Genomic DNA, 21,158 nt, shown 5'->3' on the forward strand with positions numbered 1-21,158 from the left:
TTTAATAAAGAGCATCTTTATTAGTTGCGACCGATTTCGGAGATTTACATTACTATGTCATCGGGCAATCTATGATGATATATATGTTACATTAAAATCATGAAGAAGTCATAAAGCAAAATGAAATTACATTACATTACCCGCTTCTGTTGCATATATATAATACTATATATATATACACACACAGTCTTACTTATATCGATACATATATATTTAGCAGTGTTTAAATATGTAAACGATCACATCTCCAAGCGTCTCTCTTCCTCAGTCTCCCTCCTGTCCTTCCGTTGGAATTTCCCCCCCGACTCATTTCTGGGTTTTCCCGATTACTTGCTTTACTACGGAGGGGAAGTTGTCTTTCTTTACCTTTATAGGTAAGAAATGTCAAGATTTTTCGGTAATCCAGATCATAATGGTTATTAAAATCTTAGTAACGTATTTTATTTTATATTCTTCAGTAAAGAAAATGCATCACACATTTATGTCTCTTGTTATGCTTATAAATGTGTATCCACGACGTATAGATGCTGTATATATACATGTGTTTTTATAGGTGTATGTTAATGGATACACGGGATACGTAGACTATACTCTGTTTTTTTCCATATGTCCATCCGCCTGTGGTGTTTTCGCATGGTAACACTGCGTCCCGGGCTTTAGATAGTTACATTCAGCTCACATTCAACAATTATAATAAGATCCTATTTCAAATATTAACGGTGTAATTCGCATACAGTAAATTATTAAAACACTTTTCAGTTGCAAGTGTACACCCAGATATCCTTTTATTTAACCTAACACTTCCACACACCGTAACTATTTACCAGGACGCAGTGTTACCATACACAAACACCATAGGCAGATGGACAGATGAAAAAAAATCAGAGTATAGTGAGCTGCAACTATTGTGTGAATAAGGGGACAAGACTTGAAATTTCATCCCAAAAGAGTTTTTTGGGAACCGAATAAACTGTAGCAGATTGTTGTGAATCTTTACCTGAACCTTTGGCAATGTTTGTGCAGGTTGTGAATCTTCTTTGTTTGGATGCAGCTCCATTGCCAGGCTGAAAGACTTAGTGGCGTAGGCAGCTGTGGACGGACATAGTCATGCAAAAAGAAAAGATTTTGTCGAAACGAGTCCTTTCCAGTATAAAGAGGTGGACTTACTCATATATATATATATATATATATATATATATATATATCTATTATTATATATATGTCTATATATATATATAGATATATATATATATTATAGTATATACTATATAATATATTATATATATATATATATATATATATATAGATAGATAGATAGAGCGATAGATTAGATGCATCATAGCCTAGTGGCTATAAATTCTCCTTCCTAACAAGTCCTAAAAGATGACTTATCCGTTAGGGAGACCGGCTACATATCAGTAACCTTATATCAAGATACGAACGTAACATTAGAACGTTAACACTTCAGGAGCCACGACATCTATTGTGAGAAAGATTGCTAATGAAAAGTATGTTCATGCACCCCTTCAGAATTTGTTATAATTACGCGTAGCTCTCCGCTTGACTTATGTAAAGCGAAAGCTCTTGCCCCATATGTATTCACGTCGATTCTGTGTCATATTTCATTCTTCAGTAATCGAGTCGCGGAATTAACGACTGATCAAAACGAATGTAGATTAAGTCCATAATTAAGCCATTTAATAATTCATGAGTAATTCCGGCCTGTTGGAAACGTTTCGTAGCATTCATTACATATCAACGCTAATTTTCCAAAATTAAGCATGAGTTTTAGGTACACGGCTTAATTACTTAGTTAACAAAAATTGTACCTGAAGTGAATGAGGCACATGTATGATAAAAAAACATCAGTTCTTTGGCAGACAAATTTTTCTCCCTTTCCTTATGTAGTACATTTATACATGTGCATACTAAATGTGTTTACAGATAAAAATTCGGCCCTTTTTCGAACAAATTGTACTAATACATTTGAGGGCGTTAAGTTTTCACTAAAAAGAGTGAAAGGTTTTAAACCATGAATTAATTTTCTGTCTTTTCCACTTTCAGCATAGTCTAGTTCCTATCGTTTTGTCGACCCAAATCATTCGACTACGTGATAAAAAAATAAAATTCATATTTTGACGCGAATACTTTGGCGCACACGCACGCTGTTGGCGATGACGTGATAGCAGATCCCTATTCCTATCGATTATTTTCTTCTCTTCCCTCCCTACACACACACACACACACACACACACACACACACACACACACACACACACAGCGACTGACAGGCTAGGCTGAGGTACTTAGCGAGCAAATTGATAGCTTCCACGTAAATAGGTATTCGACATGCAAACGCTATAGATGGCGGAGGACAAAAATGTAGTCAGTTTCGACTTACGTGAGGAGAGAGAGAGAGAGAGAGAGAGAGAGAGAGAGAGAGAGAGAGAGAGAGAGAGAGAGAGAGAGAGTGCCCTTAAAATATTCGCAAATTATATGTATATATATGTGTACGTACGTATCCTTAAATCCACGACAGAAAGATGAGTGAAACAAGCTACGAAAGTACTTGTTCCAAGTGCCAGGTTTCACTCACCTTTATACCGCGGATTTAAGGATATTCTCAAGCACGTGTTCCTTCGTGCTACATTGACTATGTACGTATGTATGTATATATGCACGTATACTTCTTTTTCCCATTTTCCCTGTCTATCTTCAAAAAGGGCTTTTATTGAATGTTTTCTCTCTCTCTCTCTCTCTCTCTCTCTCTCTCTCTCTCTCTCTCTCAGGCTTCAGGGTTATTGTAACTCATTACAAAAACCCTAAAATTATTAAAACCATTTTAGAGATAAAAAAGGAACTCAAAATACGACAAAAATATAAGAAACATGACAAACTAAAAGTTCCGAATGAATGAGTGATAATGTATTATCTCACATAAAACATAATGACGAAAGACGGAGTCGCCACAGTATGTCCATATTTCTTCCGCGTCGTCAATTTTTACTTTTTCTCCGCCATTTTTCCCGATAAATCTTTATAGACACCTGAGTAACATATTTGTCTTCGTAAATATACTGTCTCATGTGGTATGGATAAAGATTATGTTTTTTCTGGTCGTCGCGTCGCCTTGATCTTTATAGATGAGCTTTGTAGATGTAAGAGATCTTGTAGAACTTTTCGACGCCCCTGACAATAGTCTTTAAGGAATCAGTAGGACTTCTTGCCGTCTCCAGGAGTGGACATTCGATTGGTTTGTTGTTTGTGTTTATTTACTTATTCTATTTGGACGAGAGTATTTTTCCATGCGCAGAATTGATCACAAAAGAAACATTTAATGTTTTAAGTTAGTAAAGGCCTTCTGAACATCACGAAGTTGAATAGATATACTGATATGAAAGAGTCAACTGTATCGGAATGCTACAATTGATGCGAAGACATTGCAAGAATTTTGATAGAACAGTGTCCATAATGTCAGTACCATTACAATAAATAATTACTTGTAATGGTACTGGGACTTTATGGACACCCTGTATAAAAAAATCGTTAATGAAGAACATATCCTTGAGAAATTATTTTATTATTTATTAGTATTCTCAGAGCTTGCCTTCGTCTGAGTACCTTGTTTCATAATTCAATTACAACGATGCTAAAGAAAATGAGTGTTCAGTACTCATGATAAATACGGGTGAATAGCGTTTGCTCCCTACAGTATATGCACTCATAACTATGAAGGGGGGGAGGGAGTAAATACTACCAAAATACGAGAGAGAGCGAGATCTCCTCCAGATCAAACAGAACCGTGAGTACGAGTAAAGGACCCTTTCCAGCGCTTCCAATTAGGAGCCAGAACTTACGCGCCATCTGTCTGGTACCGGGCGAACTAAAAACAGGAGATAAGTTACTGCTTTATCTCCACGACCCGACTTAATGGCTTGCTTTCGGTCGAGAACAAAGCATATTTGCTTTACACTCACGATAATCCTCAACGCGACAGAGTTGTTGAGCTCTGGAGTGGCTAATCAATAATCTCTATGAATATAGTGTGGTTGAGATTGACTCAAAAAAAATATACTTTACGGGTGTCCTAAATTCCTGTTTGAGCTATTCCGTGCTTGTCAGTTTTTTTTTTTTTTTTAAGTAGAATCAAATTACCAGCTAATTCTTCTTACCCTTAGAAGTAGCACTCATCCAAAAATCAAGTAGCATTTGATGATGGTTTAAGTTTCACTTCGTTTACAATCGCGCCCCACACTCAAGCAGTACCGTCAAAAAATATATGAAGATGAAAGCCAAAGACTTATGAGATTATTATCATTATTCAGAAGATGAACCCTATTCTTATGGAACAAGCCCACAGGAGCCGTTGGCCTGAAATTCAAGGTACCAAAGAATATGGCGTTCATTAAAAAGAAGTAAGAGGATGTAAATAGATCTACAGAAAAAAAAGAGATTTCACTTATTAAGAAAGAAAAATAAATTAGCAAATTAATGAATGGAAGGAAATGTTAGTAAATTATTAAAATGAAAGAAAATTGTATTAGGATAAGGGTACACTTTCTCCTACATTCAGTACTTGTTGATTAATGTTCAGCGTGAATTGTTTTTTTTAATTTTTTTTTTTTTTAGATTCTTTCTCACAGTTTATTTCCCATATTGCGAAAAGTCATAGAACACTTGAAAAAAAAGCAGATCCGTTATTCCTCTTTAAAAAGTACAGTTTTTTCTAGAAAATTTTATTCGGAGAGAATTATATATACCAGTGATAATGGAACTGTAGGGTAAAAGATAAACATACGGAAACGTATCAAGAACTACTAATGGACGCTTATTTTTTATTGTGTAGATGGAAACCGTAATGGCCCTGATATGGCGGTAAGGTCTCTTTTTCCTTGTAATTTTACGGTACCCTGATGGAATACTACTAAATACGTAAAGGAGTACTTTAGAGATGTCGTTGGATCTCAGGATTTTTTATGTGACCGTTCATCATGCAATAATTTCTTGTCTTTAGGAATGAGTGCATTACTTAAGAAGATCAAATAGTTAGCCTTATCGCACAGATAAGGAATGCCACTCGCCATTCAATAATAACATAAAAAATATTGCGTACATATGACGAGTCCTATACTTACTTTTTTGGTAATATGTTCAAAAACTTATTTTTCATTCACTGTGAATAAAACAACCTTTTGGTTGTTTTCCGAAGGTGGGTTGTGTTAAAAACCCTTTGCTGATGTTGCTGATGTTTCCATCTTTTCCATTGATTTCCTTGGATTCCATTTTATGTACAGCTTCAGTCCAAGAAATCAGTAAGTGAGATGAAGCTTAGTTAACTGGACAGTATAGAAATTAAGTATTACTCTCGTTTAGGGTGGTTGAAGCAGTATTTCTTTAGTTGCAGAAAATATTTTTTATCATGAAAATATGCAAATGGTTTCCTATTCCTATTTTGTATTGGGCTCTTCAAGATTCATTGAAAAGCAGGTGCTCTAGCAATTTGACCTTTACCCTCATCATTTATCTTAGGTCGATATCACAGCTGACCTAATATCATGCAATGTCTAAAGCTGACACAAAATTCGCTTTCTCTCTGGAGTCCTAAAACCTGTAATGTACTCTCTCTCTCTCTCTCTCTCTCTCTCTCTCTCTCTCTCTCTCTCTCTCTCTCTCTCTCTCTCAAGCCTTAAAAGCTTCCCTGACTAGATTGTGGGCTCTAAAATATCAAAGGAAGAGAAGGACACGACCACGACAGAGTTGGGAAAGTTCAAGCCGAAGAAATAAAAAAAAATAGAAAATAAATAAAAATAAAATATCGTCACACGAAGTTCAGGAGAAGTTCTTAGATAAAACCCGTGAAAGAAAAAGCTCAGAGCAAAGATGGACATGAAAAGTTGTTGAAGAAACTGCCAAATAATATTTATTTATTTTTTTTTTTTTTTTTTTTTGCTTGAATTCTGCCGTCACAGCAGCAGAGGAGACCAAAGCTTAAAAAATCATTAGTATTAGTAGGACATTTGTAGATATGGATCTCTATATGACTTCATTTACGTTAGATAGCTAAAACATAAACAGTTCCAGTCATAGCTAAAACATAAACAGTTCCAGTCTTAAAACTGTTTAATAACAAGTTCATATATCAACCAGTTCATTACTCTAAGTAGCCTATACGATAACAGGCATTCCATTAATTTGTATTTAATAGTCTGTGAGTTTGAGTTAATGTCTGGAACTTGTAATGTATATAGATAAAGTTTTTACGTAATAGTATAGTTTGTTTAATTTTATTTTTATTTATTTTTCCGATCGATGAAAGTTTAGTAACATTGGGCGTGGTCTGGAATTGGTCGGGTAACCACTATTAAATGCCAGATTCCGTTGGCACCGTAGTGGCACTGACAGTGGATCGTGATTATGCCCAAGAGGTCACCGGAGAGTGTAAATAATTGTTTAGATTGTCTAATTTCAAAGAAGGATTGTAGTGTACTTTATATTGGAAAAATTTAATTTGAATGTGAGTAATGTATGAATCTTGATGAACATGAATCAAGATAGGAGGTCTCTTTAGTCCTTTCAAGATATTAATTTCTTTCTCTCTTCTCCCAAGTTTGGAATGCCCATCGTTTTCGTATTCCTTTATCTCCCTTTCTGTCAGCACCACTTTTCTCTGTGTATTTTTTCCTGCACCCTTGTGTCTTGATCTGGAAAAAGGGTGTCGTCCCATTACCCTCTCCTTCAAAGTAAACTTGACAGTGACCTGACTTGGAGGGCCAGAGGAAATTGACTTTCGATACTTCTGAAAAATTGATGGTAACTGAGATGGGTTCAAAGAATTCTACTGAAGAGGTCTCGAAAGAGGATTTGATTTCAAGGAAGCATGAGATTTTTTTCTTTCCTCTCTCTCTCTCTCTCTCTCTCTCTCTCTCTCTCTCTCTAAGTCTAAGGAACCTTAAGTAGTTTTAATACCGGTGTGATTTTAAAGTTAACACTCATGCGATTTTAAGTAGTGTTTTTTTTATTTTTCATTTTATTTTGTTTATTAATTAATTTATTTATTTATTTTATTTATTTTATTTATTCATTTGTTTTATTTTATTTTTTATTTTTTGAAGCGTAAGAGAACCACCAGGATTCGAAAAATGATACATTTAAAGAGAATAGGAGGTGCTTTTGAATTCATTTGTAAGTATGAAGGATTGGAAAATAAATTTGAATAGAGTAATTATAAAAAATTCTAACGCTTATGTGTGAAGAATGGTTTTCTTTATAGCATCAACAAATTTAACTTCCATTAAAGAGGACAAAAACAGTTTGCGTTGAATAGAATGAACTTAAAATTAATTCGTATTTCACTTTGGGTCGAAAATATTTGTCTGATGTATCCCATAAAATCGAATTTCAGTTAAATGGAGTTTTGAAACTAAATATTATATAGTTAGCATAACAAAGAGGGACTTTGAGTTAAACTAGTGTGACTGGATTTTTTCCCCTTTAAACTTGTCAACTGCAAAAATGAGATTATTGTGGATTATAAGAAAAATTTTGTTTTAAAACACTTGCAGAAACATCTGGATATAAAGAGGTTTCAAAAAATGGATGAACTTTGTATGAGAAGGATGAAAAAAAGAGTAAAGCTCGGCAGAAAGCTCCTTTAAAACCAGATTTTGATCGAAAAAATTAAAAAAAAATGCAATTCAATGTATTTTTGGAAAGCTCTTACAGGTAAAGAGCGTAAATAATTGATTTAATCTGGAAACTATTAAATAAAATGAAGCCTAAGAGGAGTGGTAAGCAAAAAATAAATAAATAAATAAACTTTAAGGAGTTTGGAATTAATCTTTTCAAAAGCGAGATGCTGAAGGAAATGTAGCTGAAAACAACCGGACGGAAAGTATCCAAGAAAATGTTTTCGACCGAATAAATGTTAGCTATGAAAATTATGGACATGAAGCTTTTTCTAAGGATTATGTCGTGCGAAGAAAATCGAGGATAAGAAATGTTTTTAAAAAGCTAATTGGAAAGGAGTTTGTCCCCATTGAAAGAAAGGCACAGCTTTCAAATGAATCTGTCAGGAAATAGTTTCGGTTTAAGTGGTTTATTCAAGTATTTTGGCAATTACTAGGCTAGCAAAAAGGTTCTGATTCCTATACTCTGTTTTTTTCCATCTGTCCATCCGCCTGTGGTGTTTTGGCAAGGTAACACTGCGTCCGGGGCTTTAAATAGTTACGCTATGTGTACGTTTTAAGTAAATAAAAGGATATCTGGGTGTACATTTGCTACTGAAAAGTGTTTTAATAAATTACCCTATGCTAATTACACCGTTAATATTCGAAAGAGGATATTGTTATTATTGTTGAATGTAAGCTGTATGTAACTACCTACAGCCCGGGACGCAGTGTTACCATACGCAAACACCACAGGCGGATGGACAGATGGAAAAAAATAGAGTATAGTTAGGTAGAGTGACAGTGAATAAGTGTAAGTACCTTTCACTTCCGAGAAATTAGTTGGTAAAAAATGAAGCCCTCTCATTAAGATACTCGAATACTGCAGATATATCTGAGTTTTTTTTTTTTTCATTTGAGTTAATTCACTCAAATGCCTACAAAGGACTAAGAAAAAAAATGGATGACAGTAACTAAGAATGAGAATGGAATGTAGATATAAAAGTGTAGATAAGTGGGGAGATCAAAAGAACCGATATATACTTTCCATTTAAATTAACGCACGATTAGAAAATCTCTCATAGCATCTTAGGAGTGACCAAGTCCATGTCAGAAAAAGAATAGCCTCTCTCTCTCTCTCTCTCTCTCTCTCTCTCTCTCTCTCTCTCTCTCTCTCTCTCTCTCTCTCTCTCTCTCTCTCTCAAGACAGGGTTAAAATGGTCAGTTAACATTTTTCATCTGCTTTTGTTGAATTCCACAACGGTCCATTAAAAGCAGTAAATAATCGTAGTGAGACTGCAACGGACGAGAAATTGATTCTCGCAATTTCCTAGAAAATCTAAAGCTATCCATTTCTTGCTCTTCGTTCAATTTATTTTATCAAGGAAAAGGAACGTTTCTCTGGAAGTTTAGTTTTATTTTTTTTTTTTTTTTTAGGTACAGTATTACAGGAAAGTATCGTGTGAATGAAAAATAATTTTTCATTAGCTTATACTTTGGTGTAAACATGCTCGTAGGCAGGCAAGGAATGAATGAAAATTATTTTTATTCTATGAAATTTTTTTATACTGTTTCTTGAAGGTTTTTACCTAGCATATCAAAATGGTAAGATTTCTTAATATTTTTTCTAGAGTATTAGAATCAACTGGCCATGGGCCATCATTTTCACAGGCAACAACGGTATGAGGCTCTTTGGGAAATTTGTATGAATCTGTTCTATAAAAGACTGAATTTTACGTAATTATTCATGAAATCCCTGCTACCTCTTTCTTTTGATTTCCTCTCATACTTCCTTAGTCTGAGAAAAAATTGTAGTACGAGATTTTACAGTATCTTATTGTTAGGTTTACATTTTTATTGTGATTTTACGTAGGTTCACCATGTCCATGTGTTTTGTTAGTTTCATCTTGTACTTAATTGTTTTCTAATGCTGCCATCTGCTTTCTTGGCCGGGGGTACACTTACCAAGAGTTACTTAACATCTTGACTATCTATGTTTAAACTGACTATTGTTGCTTCTCTTTCCGAGTTGATATATATATATATATATATATATATATATATATATATATATATATATATATATATATATATATATATATACTATGTAGAATCTGCTGGCATTTTTACCCGATACATATGCCGACGTGGTCGGGTCGGCAAGTTGGCTCATCATGATTATGGTATCTCGGGTACGTCTTCCGCTACCGGACATCATGATGTTTTTTTCATACTTCTTTGAAGCTAGATCTCGAGGCTTTGTAGTGACAAGCATATCCAAAAAAAGAGCAAAGAATTTTAAGAAGTTAAGAGGGCTTTGTGACTATTACATTTACATATATATATATATATATATATATATATATATATATATATATATATATATATATATATATATGGTGTATATATTATACGATCTATACAATATGTGTGTGTGTTTGTGAGTGAAGCTATTTTGTTTTTGTGAGCTGAATTATAATCGTTAGACTCATTATCGTCCATGTAAGACTAAACCATGCTTACTTTCTTCTTCCTTTCAGCTGAGCAAGAATGCGCGGCTTACGAACCCTTCAGGTGCCCAGGTGGTGAGGTTTGCATCTCCATCCAGTACCTTTGCGACGGCGCCCCCGACTGTCCTGATGGCTACGATGAAAATGCTAGACTTTGCACTGCAGGTAAGTCCTCTTGTGATAAACGCAAGTTTGGTGTGTGTTGCATTAATATTACTATTCAGAAGATGAACCCTGTTCATATGGAACAAGCCCCACAGGCTGCAATGACTTGAAATTCAAACTTCAAAAAATATGGCATTCATTAGCAAGAAGTAAGAGGAGGTAGGGAGGAAAAAACAAAGAATACTTTCAGGTATATACTGACCATGGAGGAGGCTTGTGGGACGGGGGTGGTTGCTGAAGCAAAAGCATTTAAACAAATTTCCTGAATGTTAAAATTTGCGAGTGAAGTGTCTGGTAACTGTACAGCTAGAGTGAACCACATAAATAATGACCCTACCAATACCCTCTTAACTCCAAGTTCAGCCCCAGTAGGAAGAGGGTTTGGGTGTTGGGTGAGAAGGGGTGAAAAATAATATGTCAAAAATGATGGACATTAGCGTCTGATCCATAGTTTTTGAGGTCTGTGGGATGACTAAACACTCTCCCGATGCCATTCTTATCAAAGTTCAGCCCCAGTAGGAATGGGGGTGAGAAGTGGTGAAATAAAAAATGTCAAAAAATGGTGGGCAATGTGACTGGAGCAACTATCTTAACAGGAGAGAGAGAGAGAGAGAGAGAGAGTAGAGAGGGGTTTGGGAGGAGGAAGAGAGAGTTTATTGGTTGTCATTCACAGTTTTCCCGGGCAGTGCCGGGTTGGCCAGCTAGCACGTAATAACAATAAAAATAATCATGATAATAATTCATAGTGTTATGAACATGCAACCAAAAACAAATGCCTTGATTAACGAATCCGTGAAAGTTTCAAGTTGGTTGACAACAAGCCTTCAGAGCCAGGTTGCAAATAGCATTTCCACCGCCCCCCCCCCCCTTCCCCCTCCACGAAATCCGATGTGAAATTCTGATCAGGTGCGCCCTTTTAACTCAGGGGAGATGCCTGTCTTGTTTGCGTTGAGAAATATTTCATGAGCGGTGGTAGGGACTGCGAGAGAGAGCGTACATACAGTTCTGTGGCAGAGATAATGGGAATTCAAGCTGATATGTACGTAGTACATTTATATATATATATATATATATATATATATATATATATCCATATATATTATCCTTGTAAGTTTATAAGAGTGCAAGTCAGTGTCATAGCAGCAATAAATTTAAGTGTATAGAGTTTCATTTGGAAGCTTTAAGTCATTCCATTGCTTCATAAATTGTTTTGTTCTTAAAACCAACCGTACGATCAGTTCCTGCCATACATGCCTAGTTCTAAAACTGCTGATTCCTTCAGTATTCTCTTCAGGCAGAAGGAACCCTTGTTATGCTAATGGGAACTGAATGGCCCATCTCTCTCTCTCTCTCTCTCTCTCTCTCTCTCGTCTCTCTCTCTCTCCTCATCTCTCTCTCTCCTCTCTCTCTCTTTGTCGTAAACCTTTCTTTTATGGTTAAAATTCTGCTGAATTTCGCCTTTCCATAACTTGCTTCTCAAAAGAGACATCAGTCCCAAAAGAGATCCCGTATCCTTTGATTAGAGATTTCTCCTTTGGTTGGGGGTTTCTAAAAAAAAAAAAAAAAAAAAAAAAAAAAAAAAAAAAAAAAAAAAAAAAAAAAAAAAAAAAAAAAAAAAAAAAAAAAAACACTTTTCTGTTCAGGTTTACATTCAGAGGCTGTCTTTGGCATTTGTTGGTGTTCAAACTTAGAGGGTAGAAGGGAGGGTTGATGTGAACGAACGCCCCAACTGTGGGGTCAGAAATGGAAGACGAAGCGTTCGATGAAGAAACCTTCTTTACCTTATCTTCTATTGCAAATATGGCATAAATAATCTATACTCCATTTGTGCTCATTCAAGACATTTGTTGTGTCAAGAAAGGCAGCCACAATCAGTTTTTCAAAAGCGCACTTTGGTCAGTATGGTTGACAAATTCATGCATTCTGGAAATGGTGATTGTTTCTGTCAATATTACGTTTCTGCTTTCAAAATTATATTAAAATTGTTAGTCAGTGAAGATTCAAGAACTTACAGTAGTGTATAGGTTAGTGTTATGAAGATCTTGCAGAATTCAAATACTGTGACCAAACAATAACAGAAGAATCTAATTAATTAGATGACAAGGTCCACTAACAAGAGAAGGCCGGTGGCTATTAGTTGTTCCATAGGAGATATTTTGAATCGTTCTCACAGAATAAAGTACTGTTTTGCGAATTGAAAACGCCGCATTCATTTATAGTCTAACCCAGCTATGTAAAAGTTATCAGCTTCATGACAACCATTATTTTTTTCGAATTTTACAAAGATTTTTTCTGGTGAAGTATTCGAATCTATGGTAAAGTATTCGACACCCGTATTATGGACAAATATATACAGCACAGAATATTTTCACCAAATACCAAAATTCTTGGTTCTGCAAGCTCGACCATTTAGTCACTAAAATGCAAATCTCTGGATACAAGGGAAAGATAGAAAAATAAATGTTCATAAAATAAAAACCGAAGTTTAAAAATGAGATAAAAAACCAATTCTGGGCGTAATATGTCAACAATTGATACTACTTTAAAGTAACTCTTTAAGTAGTCGTGGGGTACCCAAGATAAGTTTCATATGATTAAGGTTCAAATGTATATATGAATATAATATATAATGTATACTATATATAAAACCGCTACATAACTTCTTAGTGGTTTTTCCAAAGTAGTTTAGAAACTAATTTTGATCAACGTTTATCGCCTTATCCTCGTGATTACAAGCAGTAAAATCAGTCAAGAATTGATTTCGGTTGTTTAATGATCATTGCTCTAGACTCCTAGAGGTTTAGAAGCAGTTATCCTCCTTTGCTTCTTCCACACTATCATTCTCTTTTTCCCCTCCAGCCAAGCGCCCACCAGTTGAGGAAACTGCTTCCTTCCTCCAGTCTCTGCTGGCTTCCCACGGTCCCAATTATTTGGAAAAGCTGTTCGGCACGAAGGCCCGTAACGCTCTGAAACCCCTGGGAGGCGTCCAGGAGGTGGCTGTAGCACTCTCAGGTAAGGGGCTGCTCACGAAGTCCATTATTTCTTGAGTTTTAAATGAGATACTTCCAAAAATAAATAAATTAATTAATTTAAAAAAAAATTCCAGGTCTTCAAAATGCATTCGATTCGAAGGTTTATGATTTCATTATAACGGTTTATCTATTTGCGAGTGTTTTGTTGTGATAACTCATCTTTATTCATTCTTACTAAATAAAAATTAGTTTTATTTATTTTTCCTCCTAATTTTGTAAAGTCGTCCTTCACCTCGAAACTTCAGATTGTTGAAATCATTCCATTGTTCATCCGTAGAGTCGTTGTAAGTTACATTTTCAACTTGTATAAAGTTCATTATATGTGACTTCCATAACTGAATTAAATTCTTCGTAGAAGAAATATTTTTATGAATGAGTTGCTCATTATACTTGTCCAATTTTCATACGTTAAACCACAGGGGACATAAACATATTTCCCCTAAATATTTTAGAAACGTCTTTGTTACATCACCTCGTCAGTTCCTCGTTGGACGAGCGGTTTTCGCGCTCGCCTACCAATCCGGTGGTCCGAAGTTCGATTCTCGGCTCTGCCAACGCGGAATCAGAGGAATTTATTTCTGGTGATAGAAATTCATTTCTCGATATAATGTGGTTCGGATTCCACACTAAACTGTAGATCCCGTTTCAAGGCAACCAACTAGTTCCTAGCCACGCTAAATTATCTAATCCTTCAGGCCAGCCCTTGGAGAGCTGTTAATCAGCTCAGTGGTCTGGTAAAACTAAAGTATACTTAACTTAACATCACCTTGTCATGTATGTTTATGGGCAATTTATCCCCAGTAGATGACCTTCCTTCTTAAAATTGCAGAATCCCAGACGATCGACGACTTCGGCCAAACTTTACACTTGATGAAGTCTGACGTGGAGCACCTGCGGTCCGTCTTCATGGCCGTCGAAAATGGTGACATCGGGATGCTCAAGTCCTTGGGAATCAAGGACTCCGAGTTAGGGGACGTCAAGTTCTTCTTGGAGAAGCTGGTCAACACGGGCTTCCTGGACTGAGCAGGAGGCCGCCGAGGAGCAAAAGAAGAAGGGGGGGGGCGGGAGGAAGGCTAGAGAAAAGGAGGAAGAAGGAGAAGAAGAAGAAGAAGAAGCAGAAGCAAGGGGATCGCTGAATGGCTTTAAAGACTGACTGATGTGAAAATAGAGGCATATGAAAAGTTGGAAATAAAGAACTGTCATATCCTAATTTTTCAGATAACCCACATGGAACTATCTCAAAACCATGAACTGATCTTTCAGTATGACCATAACAAAGCCAACAATATTTACTCACACTAGAAAAAAGAAATATAAGATAGATCACAGCCACCATATGTTATTTAAGCAATGTGTAGTGTAGACAGTTACTGCAATATTCATAAATAAAATTTTACTTCTGTAGCACTTGGTATGTTAGGCTTTTGAACAATAAGTACATTATGGTTTTTCTTTTCCATTTTATCCCTTAGGTGAAGTATCAGTCAATTATAGACTTAATTAAATTTAAGTTAATATAAATATATAAATATATATATATATATATATAGCACCGTTTACCTTAACTAGATGATTCATAGATATTTTGTGAATAGATGTATATTAACAGGCTTCTGTTGTGTCAGTATCCGGTGAATTAAACGTAGGAAGTTCCTTTCATATTTTCTGTGATATTTTTTCCTACTGTCTCAAACATTTCCGTGCGAACAGGATCATATGTTTTTTTGTAACTCTATCCTTCTAGGTTCCGCGAGTTTGAGCCCCACGATTTTTACCTGGAAAGCTGTGGCTCTCTAAAGCTCTCGCGTCGTCAGATGACTGAAATTGCATTCTGTCTGTAGTTTAAACTGGAGATCAACTAGAAGCGCGTTCGGTTACATCAAAGGCGAAACCGTGCTAATCACCCTGTTCTGAATAATCGTTTTCTTCCTTACCTTGAACTCTCACATCCAATCTACTAAACCTTCAGGATATTTTAACGTGCTCTGGGTGAGGTCATCATCATCATCATCATCCAGCTGATAGTAAAACCGGATGACCTGACCTTGGCATGTTGACACTTGACAGATTCATCAAACCAACCAGCGATTTTATTCCTTGAAACGAAGTATTCAGTGTTTTGTGATATTTAAGAAAAACTTGTTTATTTTTATTTTTACGACAGGATATTGACCATGGTTTGTGGTGTGGATGTTTGTTGACATTGTTTCAGAATTTATATTATGATTAATTTATTTTTAACTGTACGTTTTGCATAAGCCTTTCGGAGCGAAAATTTTTGTTGGTAGAAGGAATTTCATATATTAACTTATTCCATAAAACTGCATACTTCACGGCACTCACACTGCTTATAAATATACTTGACTTCCTTTTTGCTCTATACTCGTCTTTTCATTTCATTTTAAGTACATTTGCATATATGTAATCTAACATACACTCGAAGTTACAATGATTCAGTTACAGTTTTAATTCTGTGTATGATAATAATATTTAATGGTTAAAGTTTATACAGTCAATGGAGCGAAAACTTCCCCCAGACTAAAAAAAACTTCATTTGTTTCAATGACATTTTGCTGATGGCCGCACCATCAGTGCTTTGACATTGCACCTTCAACAAAATATCCAAAACAAACTTGTGGATCCGTATGTGTAAACGATGGCAACATACGGGGAAACAAACACGTCGGAAATGACACAATACAAACAACATTTACAAAAAGAAGAAAAAACAAGACATGACTTGAAAATATTTAAACAATCTTTTTATTACTCAACATGATAAAAAAAACCAACAAAGTTTTGGTCGAGACGTTACTCAATTATTGACTCTCGTGATTTTTCTCCCTTTTTATGTGAGTTAACTTCACAGCAACTCTCTCCAAAGGTATTAGTGACTATGAGAAGCTTGTCTACCTAAGATTAGGTCTGTAAAGTTTGTGTGATTTTTCTGTTCTCTGTCTGCCTGCATGACACTATGGCTTTTCAATATATGTACAGAGGATCTCGATATGTATCCAAATACCACGGGAAAAATGAAGCATGGTCTGGCCCACTTTAAATGATAGCTTTGCTGACTCGTAATACTCTCGTTAAATTGTCTGAAAGTTAGTTACCTTTGTTTTTCATTGTGATGATGAATACGTTAATTGCTGGATTACTTGACGGTACGCTACAATAGTGCTGTTACGTATTATTCTGTCATGTGCAGGGTTGCAGTACAATGTATAATGACAATACAAAAGGCTATATTTTTAAGTTTGGCTAAAAATTGTGTCATTTTTCTGCTGGTATTTAGATAATGAATGAAAGACCTCATATGCACAGAATATATTTCTTAGATATTTTTTTTTTCTTTTTGTTAGTGTAGAGGGCAATAAGTATGATGTTTTTCTCCCTTCTATGTATATTCCAAGCACATTTCATGCAATGCAAACTGAAGTAATGATTGTGGTGATGTTTTTAACAGGCTACAACCACACAAACGTCAAAGGTTATTGTAATAGGTGTTTTGGTGTGTGATTCATTACAAAAATTGGCAAATTATCAGGTGTAGCATTAAGACCAGATGTAACAAGCGTTTAAAAATGCTGTCAGATAAAGTATTTGAAATGTGAAATTCCCCTTTAGAGGTTTAATTCAAGTAACAAGTGAATTGATGATGACAGGCAATTTATAGGTCTTTGGAAGGAATACATAATATCAACAACATAAGAAGAAGCTCAGTTGTACTGACCAAGGAAATATTCTTAAATACTCTTCTCATGAAACAGAGAGACATTTTGAATCTGCCGCTTGTTACCAAGAATTAAAAGGGAAATAAGAAAAAGTTCGCTGGAATTCCAGCTCAAGGACCCAAGGGCTGTATACATAAAATTTAGCATAACTGTTACTTTATGGTATGAAAGCCTTCAATGTGCAAATGCAAATAAAAACATTTCTAAACTAAAATTGTGATTTTGAATATTCTCTCTTTTCTTCTTCAGCTAAAAATGTACCAAGAGTATAAGGCAGACAACATTGAACCTTAAATGTTCACAGGGAACTTGCGTTCACATTGACAATAAAGACCTGTCTATATTTCTAAGGCACAGAAATAAAAATTCTTATGTCTACAAATGATTAAGTTGCTTGCAAAAGGAAACGATAACAGTGCACAAGGTGGCATAAAATTCTCAGCAGTTACAGTTCATGATTTTCAAAATATGCCTGCGTCCATTGTTGGTCATATTGCCGAGAGGTGGTACTATCGTCATTTCCTTGCATCTTCATTCTGTGGCTCTGTTAGGGAATTCAAGAAGCGGCGATGAAGTGGAACCACAAGAATTTACGATTAAAAACCCAGCAATATGATTAGAAATAGACACAGACGTATTCTATTTGATACAGGAAGCAAAGCATCCATGTAGTAGTTTATATAATATAATAATATGTTGTCAAAAAGTAACGTAGATGCAAAAAAAGACTTCACTGTCATCGAAGCTGTTCAAATAAAGATGAATTTAAGCTGTGTATATAATAATATTTTAATTACATTATTCAGCTGCTAAATTACCAAGTCATGCTATCAGATAATATAATAGAGGCTCAGCCAACAGTTTATCCTGGGATTCGCGCGCGCGCCAAGACTTTAGGAAATCGAGTTTTTCTTAGATGTAGAGTCAATTTCTTGTAGCCGAGGAGCACGAATGGGATCCCTTGATAAAAATCGGTGTAGTTTAAAATGAAGCCTGACATCATGTGAGTATAAGACATTTCCATTACCAATTTTTCTTTGTAAAGCACACTGTTTTCTTTCAAGTAAAATAAAGCCAAAATATTTCCAGATTTGATTTCTATCCCACAATGCCATTATTATTCTCATGGTGGCGTTTTATTACGCATTGCAATCGGGCGTTTGACAATGTGCAATTCCCAACGTCATTGCAAATCCTCTTGGTTCCTCTGGAGTGGAATTTTTTTCAGGTAACCCCTAATTTGTTGGCAAACTAACTCGAGCTTTGAGCTTGCTTACTGACGTAACCCGAAGAAGATGGTAGGAGGAGCTTCAATAGACAACATGCAATTCGCAATAACGACTAGAGTATTTGCTATTATTGTTGTTGTTGTTGTTACATGATGAGCCAGCTTCGTTTAGTTAGCACAGACCATTGCCTCCTAACAGTGGCCTTCAAGTGCAGTTTATTAGGTTAAAAAAAATTAATAACGCAAGAAGTGGGTCTATTGACCCGACCTCGTCGCAAGCGCCTCAGTGGCGTGGTCGGTTTGGTCTTGGACTACCACCTCGGGGGCCGCGAGTTCGATTCTCGGGCATTCCACTGAGGCGTCGGAGATGTGCATTTCTGGTGACAGAAGTTCACTCTCGACCTGGTTCGGAAGTCACGTAAAGCCCTTGGTCCCGTTGCAGAATAACCACTGGTTCCTTGCAACGAATAAACACCATACAAACTAACAAACCGACCTCGTCGCAGAATTTACGCTATTGTGCAGAAGGTCGATTATATATACCTATATAATTTATACTAATATATATATATATATATATATATATATATCTATATATATATATATATATATATATATATACAGTATATATATGTATATTTAAGTTTATCAGTAAATCACCTGCAGACAAAATGAAAGTTAGGTTGTTAAACGTTCATTTTACCTAATACATACAAATAGTCGAGATGCCAACATTACGGTATCCGTTTTTAATGTAAAAACTATCTTACTTTTCCAATTTTCTAGCTTTGTCTCTTTACTTAAGTTTTACAAGTGAGGCAGATGGATGATTTCTTTCAATAATTCACTGTGCTGTAATTCCTTGAACTCTATGAAAGGCTGAAAAATCACTTTGAGTGTTCAGTTGAAGCAGCTCACGTACTCTGATGTAACAGGAAATGTGCCTGATCATTATTTGTTCATGTAAATAATTTGATGCAGGTTGGTAAGATGCAGAAAAAATCGCATTCTGTTACAATATCCGATGTTTTATAGCGAAGTTAAAAGTCATGTGTTTTTTAACCAGTGCTGTCTGTAGTGGCTGTCATAAATAAGAGGCGTGGTTGGCAGTTGACTTGTTGGACAAGTGACCATCTATTAGCTTTGATTCCTTTTTCCTCGAAATGCTTTACGTTTAGGAAGGGTGGTGCTGGCGTGCTGCAGGGTGACAGTCTTTTCTTGTCTTTTGTATCGTCAGTAGCAAGGAAATGAGTATGAGGTTAATACCAGATATTATTGGAACTGCTCTTTTTTTTTCCATTTTCCTACCGGCTTTGTGTAGTACGTGTGTGCATCGTTATCATTCAGTCGTGGTGTCGATGGATTTTGCTTCACAGACTTTTCCTCCAAAACGCTTTTTTGATCAGTTCTCCAACTATTGCCTCCTTATTTTTATTTACTTTAGCTAGGGAGAGAGCTTCGGAAAAATTAAGAGTTGTAGAGAAGTACTTTAAGAAGTTAGGTAATGGTGTCTGTCCCGGCAGCCAGGCGGGTGTATACAGGCACGAAGTAGGTCTACTAGCAAAATAAACCTCATTCAATCGCGGGCTTAAAGGAGGTTAACACCTCTCAGTGTTGTGGTGTTAGATATCTAGGCTACGTTATATTCTTACGCAGGCCATCTTGAAGTTAAGTTAATATTTTTAGTTTTTTTTTTTCTTAATTTCGTGACTTGACGAACACATGTACTATTTTGGATTAGGCTTGCTTTTGTAAAAATTTTAATGGTATCTGTGATTTTTCTCGTTCGCGTGATTTTGCGAGTGTTTTAATATGCCTTAGTTTGTCTATTGTGAATTGGGTTGTCTAGTTACTCTAGCCGTCTTGTGTAAACTTGTAACTTTGAAAGGGAGGACCTTGGTTAGGTTCAACTTATCAAGTTAGGATAGAAGTAACTAACTTAATATAACTAACCTAGAAGTGACCTTACGGTGGGTTGACCCATACTATAGAAACATGTAGTCCCATGCGCAGGTCCGGTGTATTTTTATGTAACCGACCATCACCTGTGACATCACCCAAATCGGTCGAAGCGACGATTAACTGATGTAAGCATAGGAATAATTGCCTTTGTTACACTTTAAAATGCGATTTTGGACATGTGAAATATTGTAGCTCATGTGAATATCGATATTGGAGAAATCCAATAGGCAAAATGTGGCACAATTAAGGTTTTTTTTTTGTGTGAAAAAATTTTGAGACTAACAGGATACATGAGACATATCATGGGATTTTTTCAATGATTTTTTAAAACTTCCCTGTCTTGTCCCTGTGCGCATTTGGGACTTCGTGGTCAATTGTTTTAAAGTAGATGTCCTTTCTTAAGTTGCCCGTTGGCGCAAGTCCGCCTTCAGTTCATGTACTAGCTTAATTTTGTGATAGAATTTGGGGTCCCAAACTCGTCGCTAGAGCGGAACTACCTTGTCAATACTATATCGTGGGTTGACCACAGTACCAGAAAATGATGCATGGTAACTTAAGACCCATTAAACGGGTTTAAATGGAAGTTACGTACTAGACTTTAGCCTCGAGCAGATGACAGATGCCAAGCAGAATGTTAGCATGTTTGGGGAGCGTATCATAACCGCATTCTTCCGAAGCATTCAACAATAGTATAGTTTATTCAATGTCAGTTCTCCGCATTGTTGCTCCTAATTTTAATACATCTCTCCCCCAATGGGATTTTGTTTGTCCTTGTGTTTGATGGGTCAGGATGGCTGATATGTTTTAAGTCTTTTGTAGTTTTCGTCTGGAAATGTGGCTAAGAGGACATTGCTGAAATCCAA

At 35.9% G+C, this 21,158-nt stretch overlaps 1 protein-coding gene across 4 annotated transcripts in view; it reads left to right on the forward strand.

Annotated features, from left to right (window-relative positions):
* Positions 1 to 18,191, forward strand: part of LOC135216142 (prohormone-4-like) — a 262,623-nt gene extending 244,432 nt beyond the window's left edge. For all 4 annotated transcript variants that reach the window (XM_064251230.1, XM_064251231.1, XM_064251232.1 and 1 more), the window contains 3 exons: positions 10,205 to 10,339; positions 13,199 to 13,351; positions 14,201 to 18,191. In XM_064251230.1, coding sequence (XP_064107300.1) covers positions 10,205 to 10,339; positions 13,199 to 13,351; positions 14,201 to 14,394 — 482 coding nt within the window. In that variant the 3' untranslated portion in view covers positions 14,395 to 18,191. The remainder of the gene's footprint in view (positions 1 to 10,204; positions 10,340 to 13,198; positions 13,352 to 14,200) is intronic.
* The last annotated feature ends 2,967 nt before the right edge of the window (positions 18,192 to 21,158 follow it).

The sequence above is a fragment of the Macrobrachium nipponense genome, chromosome 6 (genome assembly GCF_015104395.2).
Source record: "Macrobrachium nipponense isolate FS-2020 chromosome 6, ASM1510439v2, whole genome shotgun sequence".
Taxonomy (NCBI): Eukaryota; Metazoa; Arthropoda; class Malacostraca; order Decapoda; family Palaemonidae; genus Macrobrachium; species Macrobrachium nipponense.